At 44.3% G+C, this 20,061-nt stretch overlaps 1 protein-coding gene across 2 annotated transcripts in view; it reads right to left on the bottom strand.

The window, feature by feature from the left end:
* The window catches only part of ARFGEF3 (ARFGEF family member 3), a 184,107-nt gene that overhangs the window by 29,799 nt on the left and 134,247 nt on the right, over positions 1-20,061 (bottom strand). For both annotated transcript variants that reach the window (XM_030316441.1, XM_030316442.1), the window contains 5 exons: positions 18,310-18,455; positions 16,371-16,550; positions 7,100-7,244; positions 5,395-5,517; positions 784-887 (listed from right to left, as the gene is read on the bottom strand). In XM_030316441.1, coding sequence (XP_030172301.1) covers positions 784-887; positions 5,395-5,517; positions 7,100-7,244; positions 16,371-16,550; positions 18,310-18,455 — 698 coding nt within the window. The remainder of the gene's footprint in view (positions 1-783; positions 888-5,394; positions 5,518-7,099; positions 7,245-16,370; positions 16,551-18,309; positions 18,456-20,061) is intronic.

The following is a 20,061-nucleotide window of genomic DNA, read 5'->3' as shown; positions in this document are numbered from 1 at the left end:
GCATCCCACAGAGATCCAGGGAGGGGAAATTCTAGGCAGAGGAGATGGCAATAGCCCTGAGCGGTAAGGCACCGTGTATCTGAGGGGCAAAAAGTCCGTGTGGTGGGAGCCCAGAGCGAGAAGGAAGGATCTGAGGGTGAAAAGGTAGCTGCGGTTCTGTTGTGAGTGGGGCCTGGTGGAGGCAGCTGGAGGAAGAGGCGGGGGCTGGGTATCCTTTCTAAAGTCCTGGGGCTTCATGCTATACCTGCTATCACCATGGGAGAGGTTCCACAGTCCAGAAGAGGCCTGGGGACAGAACCCGCAAAGACAGGACTACAACTACTGAGACAGGGTATCACTGAAGCCTGGGGGGGAGAAAGGGCTTCAGGAGGGACCATCCTCTGGTCCGGCAGCGTTGGACGCAGATATTGGCAGTGACTGGATTTCGCACAATGAAGGTCGCTGTTGACTTGGATGAGCGCTGTTGCATGGGATTTCTTCACTAGATCTTGGCCGACTGCATCCCTCTTTTGTTTCTGTCTCTCTCCACTGGCCGCACCCCCACCATCCACGTTCTGGTCCTATCGTGAGGACTTCCCGTGACCTCATGACTCCCTTCCTTACAGCCTGACGCAAGCATAGAGATTAGGATGGTTCCTGCGTCTGAGCGTAAATGAGAAGTTTCAGAGACTGCAGTTCAGTTGTGCGTTCTAGTGTATATCCATTACTTTCTTCCTTTCCTTCCTGGAAGGGGTGGGGACAAAAACTTATACTAGAGCTGCGCGCAAGCACCGCCCCCGGTACCTGAGAGCAGCGCCGGAGGTAATCCAGGGCAGGCAGGCACAGGTCTGGGGACGTGGCTCCCGGTCCCGGGACACAGTCTCCTATTTCTTTACAGTCCACTTCCCCTGGCGGACAGAGATCGACAAAATTACTCTCACCTTCCTCCTTCAACAGGAGACCTGTTGAGCCACATGGCCTTCGCTCAATAAACGTCTACTGAAATAACCAGAAAAAGTTACCCCAAGCTCTGCAACCCCGGAGACAGTCCTTTCTCCCCTCTGCATGTGGGCATCTTAAACACGGTTGGGATCACAGCGTGCATCTTGTTTTGTTGGGAATATTCCATTTTGTGAGTCTCCTTTTCAGTAAGCAATGGACACTTTTTCTGGGTTCTACCACAGTACCCACGGTGGCTGGACGCTGTTGTTTTGTACCTGGACACCCTGTAACTCACTTCACTGTGCCCCTGCTGCTGTCGGTATGACTCTGAAGCTTGATGATTAAGGAGAATCCTGGCGACAAGGCACATGTTGGGCTGGAATGAAGCGCCAGGCCTCTCTCTGTCTGGAAAAGAACCCATCGGCTACCAGTGCTCAGCACTAAATAGTGATGATAAATAAAGGCTCTGGGATGATCTAAACATCTGGGGCTTGGGGACTGAGATGACTGAATTGAGTTGAAATGATTTTTCTTTCTTTTTATTTTTTTGGTGGTATGTATCTAGAGATTTCGCAGATCTGTAGAGGGCATCTAGATTTTCTATACGTAAATACTAGTTGAGGATTATCATTCTTCTCATGCAATGAATCTATTCACATAGTTTTAGTAACTTTGTTCCACTGACACCGTAATTGTTTGCCATTGTGTACAAGGGTAGCAGCTAGCACCCTCGCCTGGGGGTAAACAGACCTAATTACTAGGCATTAGTTAAAATTCAGACAAAGAGGCATGTTTCTCCTTTAAAAAGAAGAGACAAACACTTGTATTTTAGATCAAGGATCACCTTTTTCTGTACAGGTTAGACAGGAAATACTTCAGGCTTTGCAGGTTCCCTTGTTTTTGTAACACCTTCTCAAATCTACTGTCGAAGCACAAAAATAGCTACAGACAAATGACCATGGCTGTGTTCCGATAAACTTTATAAAATAATTTTTTTTTTTTTTTTGCCAATTGTTTGCCAACCCTCGGTTTGGATCAACACACTTCACAACGTGAAAACACAGCATAGATCAAATTCATGTTGAATAAGCCAAGCGGGAATTAAAACTACGTTCGTTTCTTCGCCTGTTGATCACAGTGAGCCGTCCCAAAGTTTTTTTGTTGGTTTTAACCAAGGCCGCCGCGGTACACATCAAAGTCTATGCAAGTGGCGCCCCCTGGAGTCCGGGGCCGTCCACAGCCAGCAGGGCTGTACTGGAGGCCCTTGAGTAACCCCCAGGCTCCATGCTCCGTACAAATAACTCCACCTTATAATTCACAGAAAAAACCATCCTCCTTGTGCATCCCGATAATTCTGCATCTCCATTTGCTGCCCTTAACTCCCTCCTTAAGAGAAAATCTCACATTTGTGACACGCTGTTCGGCATCTCCCCTCGAGTGGAGTTTCGCAGAAGTTCAACAGGTCCAAAGGTCCAACGTCAATACTTTCTCCTCTCCTCCACACCTAACCTGCTCTCCTTTTGAATGTCCTAACTCTGGGCAGCACCAGCCTTTGTATGAAACGTGGGGAACGGGAGCCATCCTTGGTTCCCCCTCCCCGAGCCCCCATTCGGTGACAAGCCCTACAGACCCCACCTCTGCCATGTGCTAGAGCCAACTGCATTCTCTCCACAATCCGCCTGCCCGCAGCTTCTCGCACCCACGTATGGGGAGATGTGCCTGCCAGAGTTTAGTGCCTAACCGTGCATGTGACTGGAGTACTCTTTACTTAATGACCCTCCCCGCACATTCTGGATTCCTTGACTTGGCACGCGGCACCCTTCACAACTGCCCCCTTCCTTTCTTTCCAACTGATCACCCACCATCCCTCTTATGTGGGTACCTTCAGTGTACTTTGTCTTTAGGAAAGTAAACCTATGGCTTACCCCACCAAGTTCAAATGTCACTTCCCCTTTGAAGCTTGCACCTAGCCCCTGCTACCAAACATCTGTCTCAGCGGCTTATTCATTTCAGCTTACGGGTCTTTTTTTTTTTTTTAGTAGCCTCCATGAAAATATTCATCTTACTGAATTGTAACAATCGATTTATATGTGTTTCCTAGAAGAGCCTGTGAGCGTCTCACAGGCAGGAACCTCTCCCATGTTTTATTCATCTTTCTATCTTCACATGGATGTGCCCACATGGCAGGCACTCAACTGTTCACTGAATAACAGAGTAACAGTCATTATGACTCTTCAATGAAATATAAGACTGTGACAGAATTAGCTCCTAAAACCTTTGTAACTTCCCAAGTGACAAGAGTACTAGAAGCATCTTTTGTTCTGATATTTGGTCTTTGACTCCAATTCCTGACACAGAGCTCCTACAGCCTTGGAATTTCCTGGATGGTAGGAATATCTATTGTTCTGATTGAGGCAACAGCCGGTGGGCTCCTGGATGTGGATTGGTCACCAGAAAGATCAAGCCATGACTAGAACATCCCCCTCCTAACTCCTAAACAGAGTTAAAGATCTATCATGCCTACGTGATGAAGCCTCCGTAAAAATCCCCAAAGCATGGGGTTCAGAGATCTTCTGGGTTCGTGAGCACATCTACATGCTGGGAGGGGAGCACACCTCAACTCCGTGAGGACAGAAGCTCCTGTGTTTGGGACTCTTGTGGACCTTGCCATATGTATCTCCTTTGGCCGTTCACCTGTATCTTTTATTATATCCATCATATGATAAACTGGTACACGAGTTCCCCTGAGTTCAGTGAGTTGTTCTAACAAATAACCAAATCCAAGGGGCAGGGGTTATGGGAAGCTCATATTTGTAGCCGAGTCAGAGTTGTGGGTAACCTGGGGACCTACTTGTGCTTGGCATGTGAAGTGGGGGGCAGCCTTGGGGGACTGAGCCCCTAACCTGTGGAGTCTGCGCTAACTCTGGGTAGTGTCAGAATTGAATTGGATTGTAGGACACCCAGCTGGTGTCGCAGAGTATCACGTGCTGTGAGGGCCGCCCCCTTCCCCCATCCAGTATTGGGAGTGTGGTAGTCATATGGGAACAAAGGAGATACGCAGGAGTGAGTTTTTCTCAAAAGCTGAATTTTCTACTACCTAATATAAAGATGCATACTTCAAGTTCTTCTTATGATTAAGATTATTTGGCTTCTATTTAACATACAGCAGGGGCGCCTGGGTGGCGCAGTCGGTTGCGCGTCCGACTTCAGCCAGGTCACGATCTCGCGGTCCGCGAGTTCGAGCCCCGCGTCGGGCTCTGGGCTGATGGCTCAGAGCCTGGAGCCTGTTTCCGATTCTGTGTCTCCCTCTCTCTCTGCCCCTCCCCTGTTCATGCTCTGTCTCTCTCTGTCCCGAAAATAACATACAGCAGAATTAAAAAAAAAATCGTATGCTGTACTTCAGAAGAAATCTTCCTCTGAAGCCCAATTTGTAACATCAAGAAGCAAGTGGCTGCGATGGTTACCCTTCCGCTCAGTCCTCTGTTTCCCAGGGTGTACGTAATAATAGAATAAAGCATATATGATAAATAATAGACTACAACAACAATGGTCTACAGATCAGGCTTGTTGCCTTCAGGCGCTATCCTGAAACTTGCATTTTGTTCCTGGTCCCTAAAAAAAAAGGGAGCGTGAGTGAAGTCACCTCGTTTCTCTGTGTCCAGTTTTCTTTTGCAAAGGAATTGTGAATTATTTAGCAAAAATTAAAAAAAATATACATTATGGACTTTATATTGCCCTTATTTAAATTGTTCTTAGCCTCCATGTCTCAGAGCACTCCAGGGCGAAGTTCTCAAAACTTTAAGATTTAAGTTCCTTCTAAAATTTCTGGTTTTAGGAACTGCTGGCAGAAACTAACTGCCCTCCCCTCTCATCCCAGGTAGCTTGCGCTTCATAGCAACCTGCTACAGCAGGTCGTGTTGTATAGCAGGACTCTACTTTGTTAAAGTATTGCTAAATTAAGCAGAAAATCAACTTAGTAGACTCTGACACCCACAAGGCCTCAGAGAAGGGGGACTTTGACATTCCAGAGAAATTTTATGATTAACAAGGCCCAGGGGAAGGCATGCTTGATTTTTTTTTTTTTAGGAGGAGCTGGGAACTCAGGCGGAGGCCGCCAATTATGGAACATCGAGGATTGTAGTTCCTGCATCGGGGCAGTTACTGAATACAGTACCGAGTATTCTGAGACTCAAAAAGAAGTTGGAGCAAAATAACACATAGATTGAAAACGTGCTACAAGAGTGTCCCGTGAACACGATGAATGACAGCAACCCTGGACAGAATCCAAGCTGCTTTCACAGTAAGCTTTCTGCTCCTGAGTAGACAGCACACTGCCATCTGCATATCGCCCAGGCTTGCTTGCTTGCTTGTTGCCAAGCTTGTTCTTGGGCCTGTATCCGGGCCCTTCCACACAAAGTCATCCAGGACGGGGCCCCCAGCTGTCACGAGGCATGGAAAGAAGACCCCACTTACCCAGTCCTTTGACAAACTTCATAAGGCACATGATGTAACTCGTGGCTGCATTGGCGAAGACCTGGATGTTGTCGGTATTGAGAAAAGCTTCAAATACATCAAACACTGGAGCTTGGCCTTTTCCTGAGGGGAGGAGGTTGTAGAATTGTAAGAAAATGAAGTCTACCCTTCAGGCTGTCCATACTCTCAGCATCTTCCATGGGGTCTTGGAAAAGACCTATTGGAGGAAATCCCTGGCCTTTTGACGGAGCGCACAGTACTGTCTTTCTCAGCTTTGCCTGCAGGGGGAGCTGCAGGAAGGCTACAAATACCAAGACCTCGGTAGACAAGAGATGAGGGCAAACAGCTGAATGCAGGCCTGAGGCAATGTGTGAGTCTACAGGGTAGTGAAACATGCGGGCCTCTGGGATTCTCCTGCACACACAATTATAGGGAAGGGAAGGTTTTAGAAAAGCCCTGATGGCGTATTCTGATTGACTCATAACTGTGCAGAAAAGAGTTCACAGGCTTGAGACTGCTATTCTTAGAAGGCCTGCTTTGCAAGAGTTTTCCTTGATTGGTATCTGGGAACTGGGCTCTCAGAATATTCCCGGGCAACAGTTAACTGATAAGGGTGGTTCACGGTGCCTAGACTGTGCAAACAACATGGTTTATTCCGAACACTTGCTTTCCTTTGGGGAGTCTGGGATTTTGGTGGGTGCTAGGTAGAGGGTACTTATGTGGCCAGCTCTTAGCTGGGTCTCTCATGGGCTTTGCTGGGAAGAAACAGCCTCATGTTGCTGCATTTTCACTACTGGGGAAGAGTATGCTCTGTGGGACCTTCATGGGAGGCAGAGAGCACACGAAACCTGCACAGGGATGTCCCAAGATTCTCTGATTTTTTTGCTCTGATCCTCTGGCCTGTCCTTAGTATGTTGCCATGATAAATCTCGGCTGTGAGCCATGTAATAAATCCGAGCCACGCAACAAGACTTAGTATAACTATAGGCTGAGTCCCATGAACCCCTCTGGTTGGTTTCTGAACGTATCAGTAGTCTTGGGGACCACGCACTGACAGAATACCCACGGTTGCTGGGCATGCTCTATGGGTCCCCATCCATTTCCAGCCAAACCCAACTCCCTTAACTGGGATTCTACTACATGATGATGCTTTCCTGCTTCTTACTAGCAAGTGAATAATGTTTTCCTTTTTGGCTTTAGGAATGAACTCAACACAGATAGGTGTAACTGAAACAACAAACGGGAGTGTCAGTCTTCTGTCTAATCTGTCCATAAGAGCAGGGCCTGATTCATCATGCTCAGGGTTCTTGGCCTGCTGGCAGAACTCAGAACGTGTGTCCCTGCTCTACCAGATTGTTCCCTGCCGGAAAAACATGGCTGCATGGGGGTCTTCCCTATTGCTCTGTTTCTTTAGATAGCATGAAAACTGACATCAAGAACTAATGCTTTATAACAAGAATCATCCACATATACTTCCCTCTCACTACCCTCACTTAACAGAGGACTGGAAATGCTACCCAGAGCAACTAGGCAGGAAAAGATAAAATAAAATGCACCCAAATCAGAAAGGAAGAAGTACAATTGCCCGTTTGTAGATTACGTGGTCTATTTTATTTAGAAACTCCTCAAGACTCCACCCCAAACTTTAGAGCTCATAAAAGCGTTCAGTAAAGTTTCGGGATACGAGACGAACACACATTCTTACCCATGGAGTAATCACCAACCAGATACTCCTTCACTTCAGACTTGTTCCCACTGTGCACCGTTTCCAGGGCACTGAACAAGGACCTCCATCCTGACTGGATCTGGGTGGAACACACTTCAACCAGCTCGCCGATGGATGTGACAACCTGGCGGAGGCAAAGGAAGTAGCACTTAAAACTTCTTCCTTACAAGCAGCAGGAGAATTTCTGGAAAGGGGGATACGCTTCTCTGGTCCCTATATCTGGATCAGTGCCAGTGAAAAAGAAAAACCAGAATTCAGCCAAACTCACTCAAAAATCTACATTAGCAGCCACATTGCATTAATTTGCATTCTGCTAAAGACTTCCATTGTTGAGCAACTGTTCACACGCCTGTTAGCCATCCATAAATGTTCTGTTTTTTTTTTTAAATTGGGTTTTTGTCTTCTCATTATTGACTTTTTATTAATGAGTTATTAGAGTTCTTTATGCATTCTAGATTCAGGTCTTTCCTGGGGCGCCTGGGTGGCTCAGTCAGTTGAGCGCCCGGCTTCGGCTCAGGTCATGAGCTCGTAGTTTGTGAGTTCAAGCCCCGCGTCAGGCTCTGTGTTGACAGCTCAGAGCCTAGAGCCTGCTTTGGTTCTGTGTCTCCCCGTCTCTGCCCTCCCCCCGCCCCCCGGCTCATGCTCTGTCTCTCTCCCTCTCTCAAAAATAAACACACATCCAAAAAAAAAAAAAAAAGACTATTAGATTCAGGTCTTTCCTGAGATATAGGATTTATACTTATTTTGAAATAGTTTGGCCTTGTCTTTTTATTTTTTAATGGTGTCTTTTGAAGAACACGTTTTTAATTTTGATGAAACCTATTTCATCAATTTCTCTTCTTATGGATCATGTTGGTGTCATTTCTTTTTTAAAAATTTTTATTTTTGAGAGAGAGAGAGAGAGAGAGAGAGAGAGAGAGAGAGAGAGACAGCATAAGCAGGGGAGAGGCAGGGAGAGAGAATCCCAAGCAGGCTCTGCGCTGTCAGTACAAAGCCTGATGTGGGGCTTGAACTCACAAACCGTGAGATCATGACGTAAGCCTAAGTCGGACGCTCAACCAACTGAACCACCACGTGCCTTCATGTTGGTGTCGTTTCTGAGAAATCTTTGCCTAACGCAAGGTCCCAAAGATTATTTCTAGTAATATTCACCATATTAGAGTGCATTTTGCCTGACATCAATACAGCCACCCCAACTCTTTCATGGTTACTATCTGCATGGCATATCGTTTCCAATACTTTACTTGCAATCTGTTTGTGCCTTTGAATCTAAAATCTGTCTCTTGTCACCTGCATATTATAATATCTTCTTGCTTTGTCCAGTCTTAGAATCTCTGCCTTTTGATACTTTTAGTCAATTCATGTTTTCTAACATCTTTGAGACATAAATCACATACCATAAGATCGACCCATTTATACTGTATAACTTTTTTTTTTTTTAGCATATTCAAGGAGTTGTGCAGCAATCTAATCAGTAGTCTAATTTTAGAGCATTTTCATTACCTGCCTGTGTCCACCAAAGCCAGCACCTGGGGACGGTCATCCTTCCCACCCAACCCTACCCTCCACTCCAGGCAATCCTTGGCCTACTTTGTATTTCTATTGATTTGCTTATTATCGATGGACATTTTACATAAATGCAATCATACAAAAGTGGTCTTCTGTGACTGGCCTATTTCATTTAGTGTAATGTTTCTAAGGTTCATCCATGTTGTAGCACAAATCAGAACTCATTTTTTTTTATTGCCAAATAATATTTTATTATATGGAAATACCACATTTATCCATTTATTAGCAGATGGAATTTATGTTGTTTCCAACTCTCTGGCTATTATGAATAACATTACTATGAATGCTTGTGTCTAGATTTATACGGATATATATTTTCATTTTTCTTGGGTATGTACCTTTGGAGGAACTGCCAGACTGTTTTCCATGGTGGTGCATTTAACCTTTCTGTCAGTAGCACATGGGAGTTTTGACTTCTCCACATTCTCATCAAAACTTAGTATCTTTTATCTTGGAGTCATTCTAGTGGGTTTGAAGTGATATCCCATTGTGGTTTTGATTTGCATTTCCTTATTGACTAATGACATTGAGCATCTTTTTGCCAATACATATTGAATGCTATTATTATTTTTTTTTTTTTAATTTTTTTTTTTCAACGTTTATTTATTTTTGGGACAGAGAGAGACAGAGCATGAACAGGCGAGGGGCAGAGAGAGAGGGAGACACAGAATCGGAAACAGGCTCCAGGCTCTGAGCCATCAGCCCAGAGCCTGACGCGGGGCTCGAACTCCCGGACCGCGAGATCGTGACCTGGCTGAAGTCGGACGCTTAACCGACTGCGCCACCCAGGCGCCCCTTGAATGCTATTATTAACGATGTCTTATTTAGGTCTGTCATTTTATTATTTGTTTTCCACATATAATGTGGTTTTTGTTCCTCTTCCTCCTTTACTGCCTTCTTTTGTGTTAAACATGTTTTTTTTAATATGAAATTTACTGTCAAATTGTATGGAATCCTTTATCTACTTTTAATTTATTATTTGTGTTATTCTCTTGACTGTTGCCCTAGGGATAATATACATCCTTAATTCATCACAATATTCTTCAAGTTAATACTGACGTAATTCTGGCAAAATCTAGCAAATTTGCTTCTAAATAGTTTCATTTTCTCCCCCTTTGTTCTGTTATGGTTATTTATATTTTTATATTTAATAAATCCAAAAATAGAGTGTCAGAGTTAGCGCTCTAAACATTATTTTTAAAACAAAAAGAAAAAATACATAAATCTTTTTATATTTACTCACATAAGAACCATTTCTTCTTGTAAAACTGATTTACTATCTTGTTACCTCCTTTTAGTCTGAAGGAATTCATTTAGTATTTCCTTTTTTAAACCCTTTATTTTTGAGAAAAAGAGCGCACAAGCAAGGGAGGGGCAGAAAGGGAGGGGGACAGAGGATCCAAAGGGGGCTTTGTGCTGACAGCAGTAAGCCTGACGCGGGGCTCAAACTCATGAACCATGAGCTCACAACCTGAGCTGAAGTCGGATGCTTAACCGACTGAGCCACATTTAGTATTTCTTATAGGTCTGTTAGCAAGAAATTCTTTCAATTTTTGTTTATCTGAGAATGCTTTTACTTCATCGTTATCTTTGAAGGGTAATTACTCTAAATTATTCACTGACCTTTTTTTTTTTTTTCTTTCTTCTAGCACTTTCAATAGATCATTGCATTATCTTCTGGCTTTCATTCTCTCTGGAAAAGCAGCAATTATTTTTTTTTTTTTTTTTTTTTTTTTATTCTAAGTTTTAATAGTTTTTGACAAATAGACATTGTTGTTTCATTTATGCATCCACCTTCAACACATGCACTGGATTATTTTGAAGGAAACTCTAGGCAGTATTTTATTTACAAATGTCTCTGGGATAGCTTGAAAATATGAGCATTCTTTTATTATTTTTTTTTTTTTTAGATTTTTCTGTTTTCTTTTTTTTTTTTTTTTTATATGAAGTTTATTGACAACTTGGTTTCCATACAACACCCAGTGCTCATCCCAAAAGGTGCCCTCCTCAATACCCATCACCCACCCGCCCCTCCCTCCCACCCCCCATCAACCCTCAGTTTGTTCTCAGTTTTTAACAGTCTCTTATGCTTTGGCTCTCTCCCACTCTAACGTCCTTTTTTTTTTTTTTTTTTTTTTTGGAAAAGCAGCAATTAATCTTATTGTAGTAATGAACTATTTTTCTCTTGCTGCTCTCAAGGTTTTGTCTTTGAGCAGTTTGACTATAATGTATCTACTGTGGATCTCTATGTATTGATGCTAATTGGGGTTCCATTATTTTTCAAAATATGTTTTCTCACCCTTTGTCTTTCTCATCTATCTCTGAACTCCCATGCCATATAAGCTTGATATTTTCCCACAGGTCTTCAAGGTTTTGTTTCTGGTCAAACAGTCCTCTCCAATCTTTAGAATGGATAATTTCTACCAATCTACCTTCAAAGTTCACGAATTCTTCTGCCATTTCAAATAGTTTTCATTTCTTTAGACTATTTTTGAGTCATTGTCATCATATTTTCCTTTCATTCTTTGAACATATTTATAATAGCTATTCTAAAGACTGTCCCTCACCACCAATATCTGGGCTCATTCTAAGTCACTTTCTGTTTGTTTGTTTGTTTGTTTTTTGTCTCCCCTCTCAATGTGTCACTCTTTTTTTGTCTCTTTGCATGTTTTTTTCTTTTTTTTCTGTAAATTTGACATTTTATATAATAGAGTGTAGTAATGCTGAATTCTGATTAATTTTTCTGATTTTTTTTTTAATAAAGGGTTGGACTTACACTGTGCAGCATCTCTTCCTATGTATGAGAAGCCAAAGTCTCTGGCTCAGTTTCTTTTTTTTAAATTTGTCATGTCTTAGCCTTACTATCTCGTATTCATCCCCATGTCTGCATAGGTTAGTGGTCAGCTGATGAAGCGGGAAGAAGTTGTGCTCAGATAGCTTGAGCCTTTAAAGCTCCCATTCTCTTCAACCAATCCATGTGTGTAGATTGAGGAAAATATTCCAAGGTTAACCAGTTTTCAAGTTTCCCTGGTTTTTACCTACTGATGGTGGTATTTGTATGGTCTATCTTTCACCATGTTTCAGTCAGCCAGAGATGTGCAAGGAACTTATCTAGTCTTTCTATTAAGTCTTTGGTTTTCAGAGACTCATGTTACATTTCCTTTTTTTAATTTTTTTTAATGTTTATTTCTGAAAGAGAGAGATAGAGCATGAGTGGTGGGGGCGGTGCAGAGAAGAGAGGGAGACATAGAATCAGAAGCAGGCTTCAGGCTCTGAGCTGTCAGCACGGAGCCCGATGTGGGGCTCAAACTCACGAACTGCTAGGTCATGACCTAAGCTGAAGCTGGATGCTTAACTGACTGAGCCACCAGGTGCCCCCAAGACTCATGTTACATATCTTACTGGTTCACTGCTCACTGCAACCTTAGGCTAGCAAAGTTGCGGGGTTCCCCTGTTCGCTTCCTAATGAATTCACCACGTTTAGTTGCCAAACCAATGGCCTTTTTTATCTTCTTCAAACCAAGTCCATCATTTATAGGAGAAACACTGATGATTTTCCAAGTTAGCTCCACACTGGTCAAACTCCTATTCTTGCCAATATCTTGAGAGCAAGGGTGATGGGTATGGTCTTTGCCAGGAAGTCAGGCACTTCCACTGTTCCCAACCAAAGTTGTATCAGAAACTATTTCTACACACAAATGCTACTCAATTTGTTGTCTGTCCTTGGTCAGTCTCTAGAAACCTGAAAGTGTTGCTTTTGACAATTTTGTCCTGTTTAATACTTGATTTTTGTGAGGAAGATCCATTAAGTTTTTCATGCCACCGTTGCCCAAATCCCTCCTGTCCTAAATCTTCCTCAACATATTTAAGCATAGTTATTTTTTTTATTATTTTAAAAATAATTTACTTATTTTTTAATTTACATCCAAGTTAGTTAGCGTATAGTGCAACAATGATTTCAGGAATAGATACCTTAATGCCCCTTACCCATTTAACCCATCCTCACCCCCCACAACCCCTCCAGCAACCCTCTGTTTGTTCTCTATATTTAAGAGTCTCTTATGTTTTGTCCCCCTCCCTGTTTTTATATTATTTTTGCTTCCCTTCCCTTATGTTCTTCTGTTTTGCATCTTAAGGTCCTCATATGAGTGAAGTTATATATTTGTCTTTCTCTAACTTCACTTAGCATAATACCCTTTAGTTCCATCCATGTAGTTCCAAATGGCAAGATTTCATTCCTTTTGATTGTCGAGTAATACTCCATTGTGTGTGTATGTATGTATGTATGTATATACACACACACACACACATACATACCATATCTTCTTTACCCATTCATCTCTCAGTGAACATTTGGGCTCTTTCCGTATTTTAGCTATTGTTGATAGCGCTGCTATAAACATTGGGGTGCATGTGCCCCTTCGAAAGAGCACACCTGTATCCCTTGGATAAATATCTTGTAGTTCAATTGCTGGGTCCTAGGATATTTCTGTTTTTAATTTCTTGAGGAGCCTCCATACTGTTTTCCAGAGTGGCTGCACCAGTTTGCATTTCCACCAACAGGACAAAAGAGATGCTCTCTCTCGGCATTCTCGCCAACATCTGTTGTTGCCTGAGTTGTTAATGTTTGCCATTCTGACAGGTGTGAGGTGGTATCTCACTGTGGTTTTGATTCATATTTCCCTGATGATGAGTGATGTTGAGCATTTTTTCATGTGTCGATTGGCCATCTGGATGTCTTCTTTGGAGAAGTGTCTATTCATGTCTTTTGCCCATTTCTTCACTGGATTGTTTTTTGGTTGTTGAGTTTGATAAGTTCTTTATAGATTTTGGATACTAACCCTTTATCTGATATGTTGTTTGCAAATACCTTCTCCCATTCCGTTGGTTGCCTTTCAGTTTTGCTGATTGTTTCCTTTGCCGTGCAGAAATTTTTATTTTGAGGAGGTCCCAATAGTTCATTTTTGCTTTTGTTTCCCTTGCCTCCAGAGACATGTTGAGTAAGAAGCTGCTGTGGCCGAGGTCAAAGAGGTTTTTGCCTGCTTTCTCCTCAAGGATTTTGATGTCTTACATTTAGGTCTTTCATCCATGTTGAGTTTATTTTTGCGTGTGTTGTAAGAAAGTGGTCCAGGCTCATTTTTCTGCATGTTGCTGTCCAGTTTTCCCAGCACCATTTGCTGAAGAGACGGTCTTTATTCCATTGGATATTCTTTCCTGTTTTGTCAAAGATTGGTTGGCCATACGTTTCTGGGTCCATTTCTGGGTTCTCTATTCTGTTCCATTGATATGAGTGTCTGTTTTTATGCCAGTACCATACTGTCTTGATGATAACAGCTTTGTAATAGAGCTCAAAGTCCAGGATTCTGAGGCCTCCAGCTTCGGTTTTCTTTTTCAAGATTGCTTTGGCTATTCGGGGTCTTTTCTGGTTCCATACAAATTTTAGGATTGTTTGTTCTAGCTCTGTGAAGAATGCTGGTGTTATTTTGATAGGGATTGCTAAGCATAGTTATTTTAAAGTCTGTCTCTGGGGCGCCTGGGTGGCGCAGTCGGTTAAGCGTCCAACTTCAGCCAGGTCACGATCTCGCGGTCCGGGAGTTCGAGCCCCGCGTCGGGCTCTGGGCTGACGGCTCAGAGCCTGGAGCCTGTTTCCGATTCTGTGTCTCCCTCTCTCTCTGCCCCTCCCCCATTCATGCTCTGTCTCTCTCTGTCCCAAAAATAAATAAACGTTGAAAAAAAAAAATTTAAAAAAAAAAAAATTTAAAGTCTGTCTCTGGTAACTCTGATGTCTGGATCCCTGGCTGAGCATGCATGCATGTGTGTGTATTTTTATTGTTTTTTTTTGTTTTCAATGACATGTTATTTCCTTTTTAAAAACATTTTACTTTTATTTTTGAGGGAGAGAGAGAAAGAGAGAGAGGCAGGCAGAGAGACGGAAACACAGAATCTGAAGCGCGCTCCAGGCTCTGAGGTGTAAGCACAGAGCCTGATGCAGGGCTCGAACTCACGGGTCGCGAGATCATGACCTGAGAGCCAAAGTTGGACACTTACCCGACTGAGCCACCCAGGTGCCTCAACATATTATTTCCTGATGAGCCTGATTAGTTTTTGATTGAATGTAGACACTGCACATGCAAATCAAGAAGTAATCTGAATCCTTGGGATGACGTCATCTTCTAGCAGAGAGGTATTCTGCACTATGGCTGGCACTAGAACTCTCAGTCATTCATCTCGTGTTAGGAATTGGGATTATTCCCCGTTATGACTAGTCTGTTTAAGTTTCACTCCTCCTCCTAATACGTCCCCCTTTTCTCTTCACGGTTCTGCCCCGAGAGATCAGTGTTTCATTAAAGACTCTAATCTTGCTTAGTTTTTCAATCTTTTGGCTTCCTCTTCTGAGATTAGGGGATTCCAGTTCATGGAAAGTAGTCTCAGGCACCAGGTACAGACTCTGGGTATTCTTTTTCTCCTAGATACTGGCCTCATAGCTATCGAATACACAGTTGTATTCCAATGCCTTCCAGTGATTGAACAAAAAATTTTTTTATCCAACTTTTTCTGGTTGATCCCTGTGGGAAGTTGATCTGAACTATTTAATTCACTATTATTGAACCCCCCCCCCCCCACACACACAATTTAGAGTTTAGGTATTAACTTGCATTTTCCTTGCTTTCATTTCCTTAAGCTTATTAGGCATTCTTATTTAATATTTTGCAGGCCAAGATGCCAATATTTCAATGCTCTTTAGTCCTAATGGTACCACCTGTTCCTTCGGCAGTTCCCTCTGACTGCTGCCTTGTTTCCCTGTGTGTTTTGTAATATTTTGTAAATGCTGTGAAGTCACATATGCTGGAACTTTATTTGTGGGATTCTTTTGTGGCCCGATTTGAGAAGAGTTCCTCTGGAGGAATTTCTGTTGGCTTCTGTCACGTGCCTGTATAAGGCTTCTCAGTCCACCAGCGTGGTCTAATTTCATATGCTGACCCTATAGAAAGGCTAGCTTATAATTTTAAATCCTACAGAGTTTTGTTGTTTTTTTTTTTTTTTAATCTTTATCAAGAGCCAATGTTAGGGAGAGGCTGCTAGTATCCTCATGGATGGTGATACTTGGATTTATTACTCATTTACCTTTGGCCTGAGTGAACCCCAGTTTTGTAAGGTTTGCACTGAGATCTGTCTCCCAGTCCCGTGGCCTCAAGAACGTGATAAGCAGAACTCAGCTCCAGCTGATGGCAAATCCCCTCGTGGCAAAGCCAGCCTTCCCGTTACTTAGTTCTGGACATCTTAGTATTCTTTACTTTCTTGCCAGAAAGCGTCAACATGCTTCAAAGGGATTTATAAACCTTTACTTAACATTGTTGGTAGGTTTCAGAGCATGGGTCTGTGTTCCTAGCCCACCGTCATGCTAGGCATGAAGTGTCCAGAGGGTACTGTAGTGATCAAGAGTAGGGGAGAGGTATGTGAAAGTGTAGACCGCTACAGCCAGATTGCCCCGTTTCGAACCCCGGTGCCACCAATCACTAGCCGCGCATCTAGTTAGCTAAAGCGCTTCCCCTCTCCGTCAGATTCCACGGCGGGTTAGTAGAAAAATGAAATCTGCAAAGGCCGCAGAGCAGTGGCAGCCAGCGTAGTCAAGAAGAGCCCGCGGTGGGGCTGGCGACGCCGACTTGAACGGCACCCTGACCTGGTCCTGGACGTCCTCGTCGCACAACTCCAGTTGCATGATGCGCTCAAAAGGCCGGAAGAGGGCTTCGTTGAAGTGAAAATGGGGCGGCTCGTTCCAGTCGGTGAGGACCTCCGTCAGTATGTCGTGGATGAAGGAAACAGCCTTCTGAGACACATGTCTTTCCTTGTGGCAGGCAGCCTGTGAAATTCGTGAGAGAGAAGAACACCGTCAGGACTTCGGGAAAACAGTTTCTGAGGTTCCTAACCCCCCCACTGTAGGGAGGTAGAAGCAGCAATTCTGTTAAAGAGAAAAAAAAAAAATCCAAGGAACAAGTATAGACAAACAGGACACTAAAATTCAATGTTTAATCATTTAACAGAAGACCAGACACAACTCCAGTTTTACTTTAATATTTCGGGAAAAATAAGAGCTTCTAGTAATTTCTTCCCCCCCCCCCCCCCATAACGTTTCAGTTTTCTTGGGCGTAGAGAACACATGGACCATCGAGACACCAGAACCTAGTTCGGGGAGTTGCCCATGCTCTCATTTTTAGCCATGCCCCAGGTATAAAGATCAGATGAGACATCGTCCCTCAGAGAGGCGGGCCACCTGCACCGATAGTGCTCTGATTGGGTCACATCTTTGGATCTTTAGCAGTCCTCTCTCACACGGACCCTGGGCTTGGATGTCTGACCTGCTCAGGAAAATGGGACAATACCAAACACTGCATGAGTAGAGAACTGAAAAGTGGTTCTGATTTGGGGTCTGCCCTCTTGCTTTCCTTGGGAATCCTAAGAATGCCACGTCAATGAGCGAGGGCTGGTCCGCTGAAGGGAGAGAGACCATGGAGAGAGGCCCACTTGTCCAGCCCACCTAGCCAAGGCCACCGGGAGCCAGCCGACCACAGACGTACAAGCGAGGCAAGCTGAGATCAGCCAAGCCTGGTTCAGACCAGAAGGGCCCCGCTGAGCCCAGCTCAGATTTCTGACAGACAGAATCATAAGCTAAGTAAATGGTTATTGTTTTAAATGGCTAGGTTTTCGGGGTGGTTTATTATAGTGTAACAGATAACTGATACACGGTTCTTCCATGAGCAAGTTGTTATTTCCTTGCTAGAATGTTCTCAGTTTAGCGAATTAAGTTCCAAAAAAAAAAACCCCAAAAAAACAAACCTTTATTTTATGACATAGCTCTACCAGATGAGCACTAAAGAAGGAGCAAGAATAGTTTTTAATGAAAAACAAGGCAGCAGTTTTCCCATCAACTGAGAAGTAGCCAGTCGTCATGTGTTGAAATGCTTAGTTTGTATGACAGAATTTATCCTATGAACTGCTTTGTGGGAGAGTGAAAGGGGCCCTGGTATTAATTTTGTTGAGAAAACTAGGATGTATGGTTAGTTACAGGGTGCGTCCCAGATTATATATAATCAGCTATCAGAAAAGAGAGGCTGGCAGGAGCAAAAGGCATTGTTGTAATCACGCATAAAACTGAAGCCTTGGGGCGCCTGCGTGGCTCAGTCGGTTGAGCACCTGACTCTTGATTTCGGCTCAGGACATCATCTCACGATTCGTGAGACTGAGCCCCACGACGGGGGATTCTCTCTCCCTCGCTTTCTGCCTCTCCTCTCCCTGTGCCCATACATGCTCTCTTTCTCTCTAAATAAATACACTTAAAAAAAAAAAAAAAAAAAAAAAAGTGAAGCTCCAGCCTTGGTTAAAACCGGAGCATGAAGAATGAAAAACCGGCTGTGGGAGGTACCTAGCCAAGTCACGTAACTGTAAAGAAAGAGGGTCAGGGTGACACCGTGGTGGTACCGCCCTTTGCGGTGACTCTCTAGGTGCCGTGACGGATAGAGAACTGTGATGCTTGTGCCCAGGCGCTGCTCTCGGGCCACAGTGCTCTTTGTGCGCACACTGGCCGGAACCCCCTGCACTGGCTCCACTTTCCAGGTGCTCACCTCCACCAGGTGCGGGGCCACCAGGCTCCAGCAGCGCATCACGTGGAGCAGCGGCCGCGATTTGCTCCGCACGATCCTCAGCATGGCATCCCCAAGGCGGAACAGGTGGAGGGCACTTTTCCGGTCTTGGGTGGATTTAACTTCTCCTGTAAGAAGGCAAGACCAGAACGCCCAAACACAGAACTAGCTGGACCCATTCGAGCGCAGAGAGAGGCTAAAAATACCCAGAGCGGTAGGATTAGTCAGCGGGGGCCAAGCAAGAGGAGAGAGGACCCTGGATTCAAGACAGACAGGGTGGTTCACTCAACAAGGCCAGACCCCACCCCTCCGAGTCACCAGCAGATGCCCAATGCCTGCTGTGACAAGTGTGAGCAAGGCTGTGGATGAGGAGGAATGATGCGGTGGTTAAGGAGGAGGGCGGGGGAGTTCGGCTGCCTAGACTCAAATCTTGGCTGAGCCACTTAGAAGCCGGGTTCCGCTGGACCAGAGACTTCCCTCTCCAAGCCACGTTTCTGGTTGTGCAAGTGGGGATAACAGCACTCACCTCTTCAAGTTACTTTAGGGATAGTGCTCATCGCGGGGCTTGGCACCTATGTACCGACCCCCCCTCCTCGCTCGTTGCTGTCGTCACTCATGCTCTACTTTGCCAGCCCTTAGTGGCACCTCTGAAGCCCTTGCCAAGCAGCTCAGGCCCCTGCCCACTCAATAACATGCTTGTTTAACCTGCTCTGTCTGGTTCCGTGCAGTCCTTGCCTACTCTGACCTTTTGCAATTTCTTTTCCCCCATCACCTTGGCCTTCTCCCTTCTTGTCACTTTCTTCTCACTCATGTCTGGCTTCTCTCATGCCGTCTACAAAATGCTGATCATTATCACACTCCTCCTTTCTAATTAATCTTGCCATATCAAATAAACTTCAAAATGACAGTAAGAATAATCACTGACATTCACCGAATGTTTACTCGCCATCGAACGCTGTGCTGGTTCTTTAGATGTCTTCAGTCACGTTATTTTTTTTTTTAAAGCAAGCTTTAAACAAACGTAATTATTGCCATTAAGAACAATGAAATGTCAGGAAGGTAGACTGACTCGCCCAAGACAACGCAGCTGGTAAATGGTGAAGGCAGCATTTTAACTCCCGTGTGATTCATTCCGAAGCAAATGCTGCCTTCTCCTCCTAGGTGTGCTGCCTCCTTCTGACCCTGCTCGTTGCTTTTCGTAAGCTGAGAGCCTGCTGATTTCTCCAATGCAAAACACTCTGAAGGCTGCCCCTGGGCTCAGGGATGCTCTGGACGTCTGATGGGTCTGGAGGTTAGCTTTATATAGCTAAGGTTTTAAAGTCTGTTAAAAACTAGCGGGGAAAGAGTTGTACTTCTCAAATCAGAATCTGCAGTAAGGATCAAAAGGCCAAACATATACACTTAGAACTTCAGATTCCTCAAGATGGAAAGGACTTCAGATGTTGCGCAATCCAACCTTGCCACCACAGCACGTGCCCGGCCTGAACCCATCAGGACAGAGGCTCTCTGTTTCCGCATGACAACTGTGGCTGTTGATGGACAGTTGCATTTGTGAGCAACCTGCCACCCATTTGGGACCCACGGGCAGCTCAGTCCAACCCTGCTCCCTTCAGGAGGACCTTTCCTTTTCCCTTGGCCTCATCAGTGAAGACGGTGATATTGACTGATCGCTAACGAGACATGCCTTGATGGCAGGAGGCTTCTGACCCTTCCGCTTTTCTCTCCCACCAGTCC

This window comes from Lynx canadensis, chromosome B2 (assembly GCF_007474595.2).
Source record: "Lynx canadensis isolate LIC74 chromosome B2, mLynCan4.pri.v2, whole genome shotgun sequence".
Classification (NCBI taxonomy): Eukaryota; Metazoa; Chordata; class Mammalia; order Carnivora; family Felidae; genus Lynx; species Lynx canadensis.
This window is presented reverse-complemented; position numbering and strand designations above follow the sequence as displayed.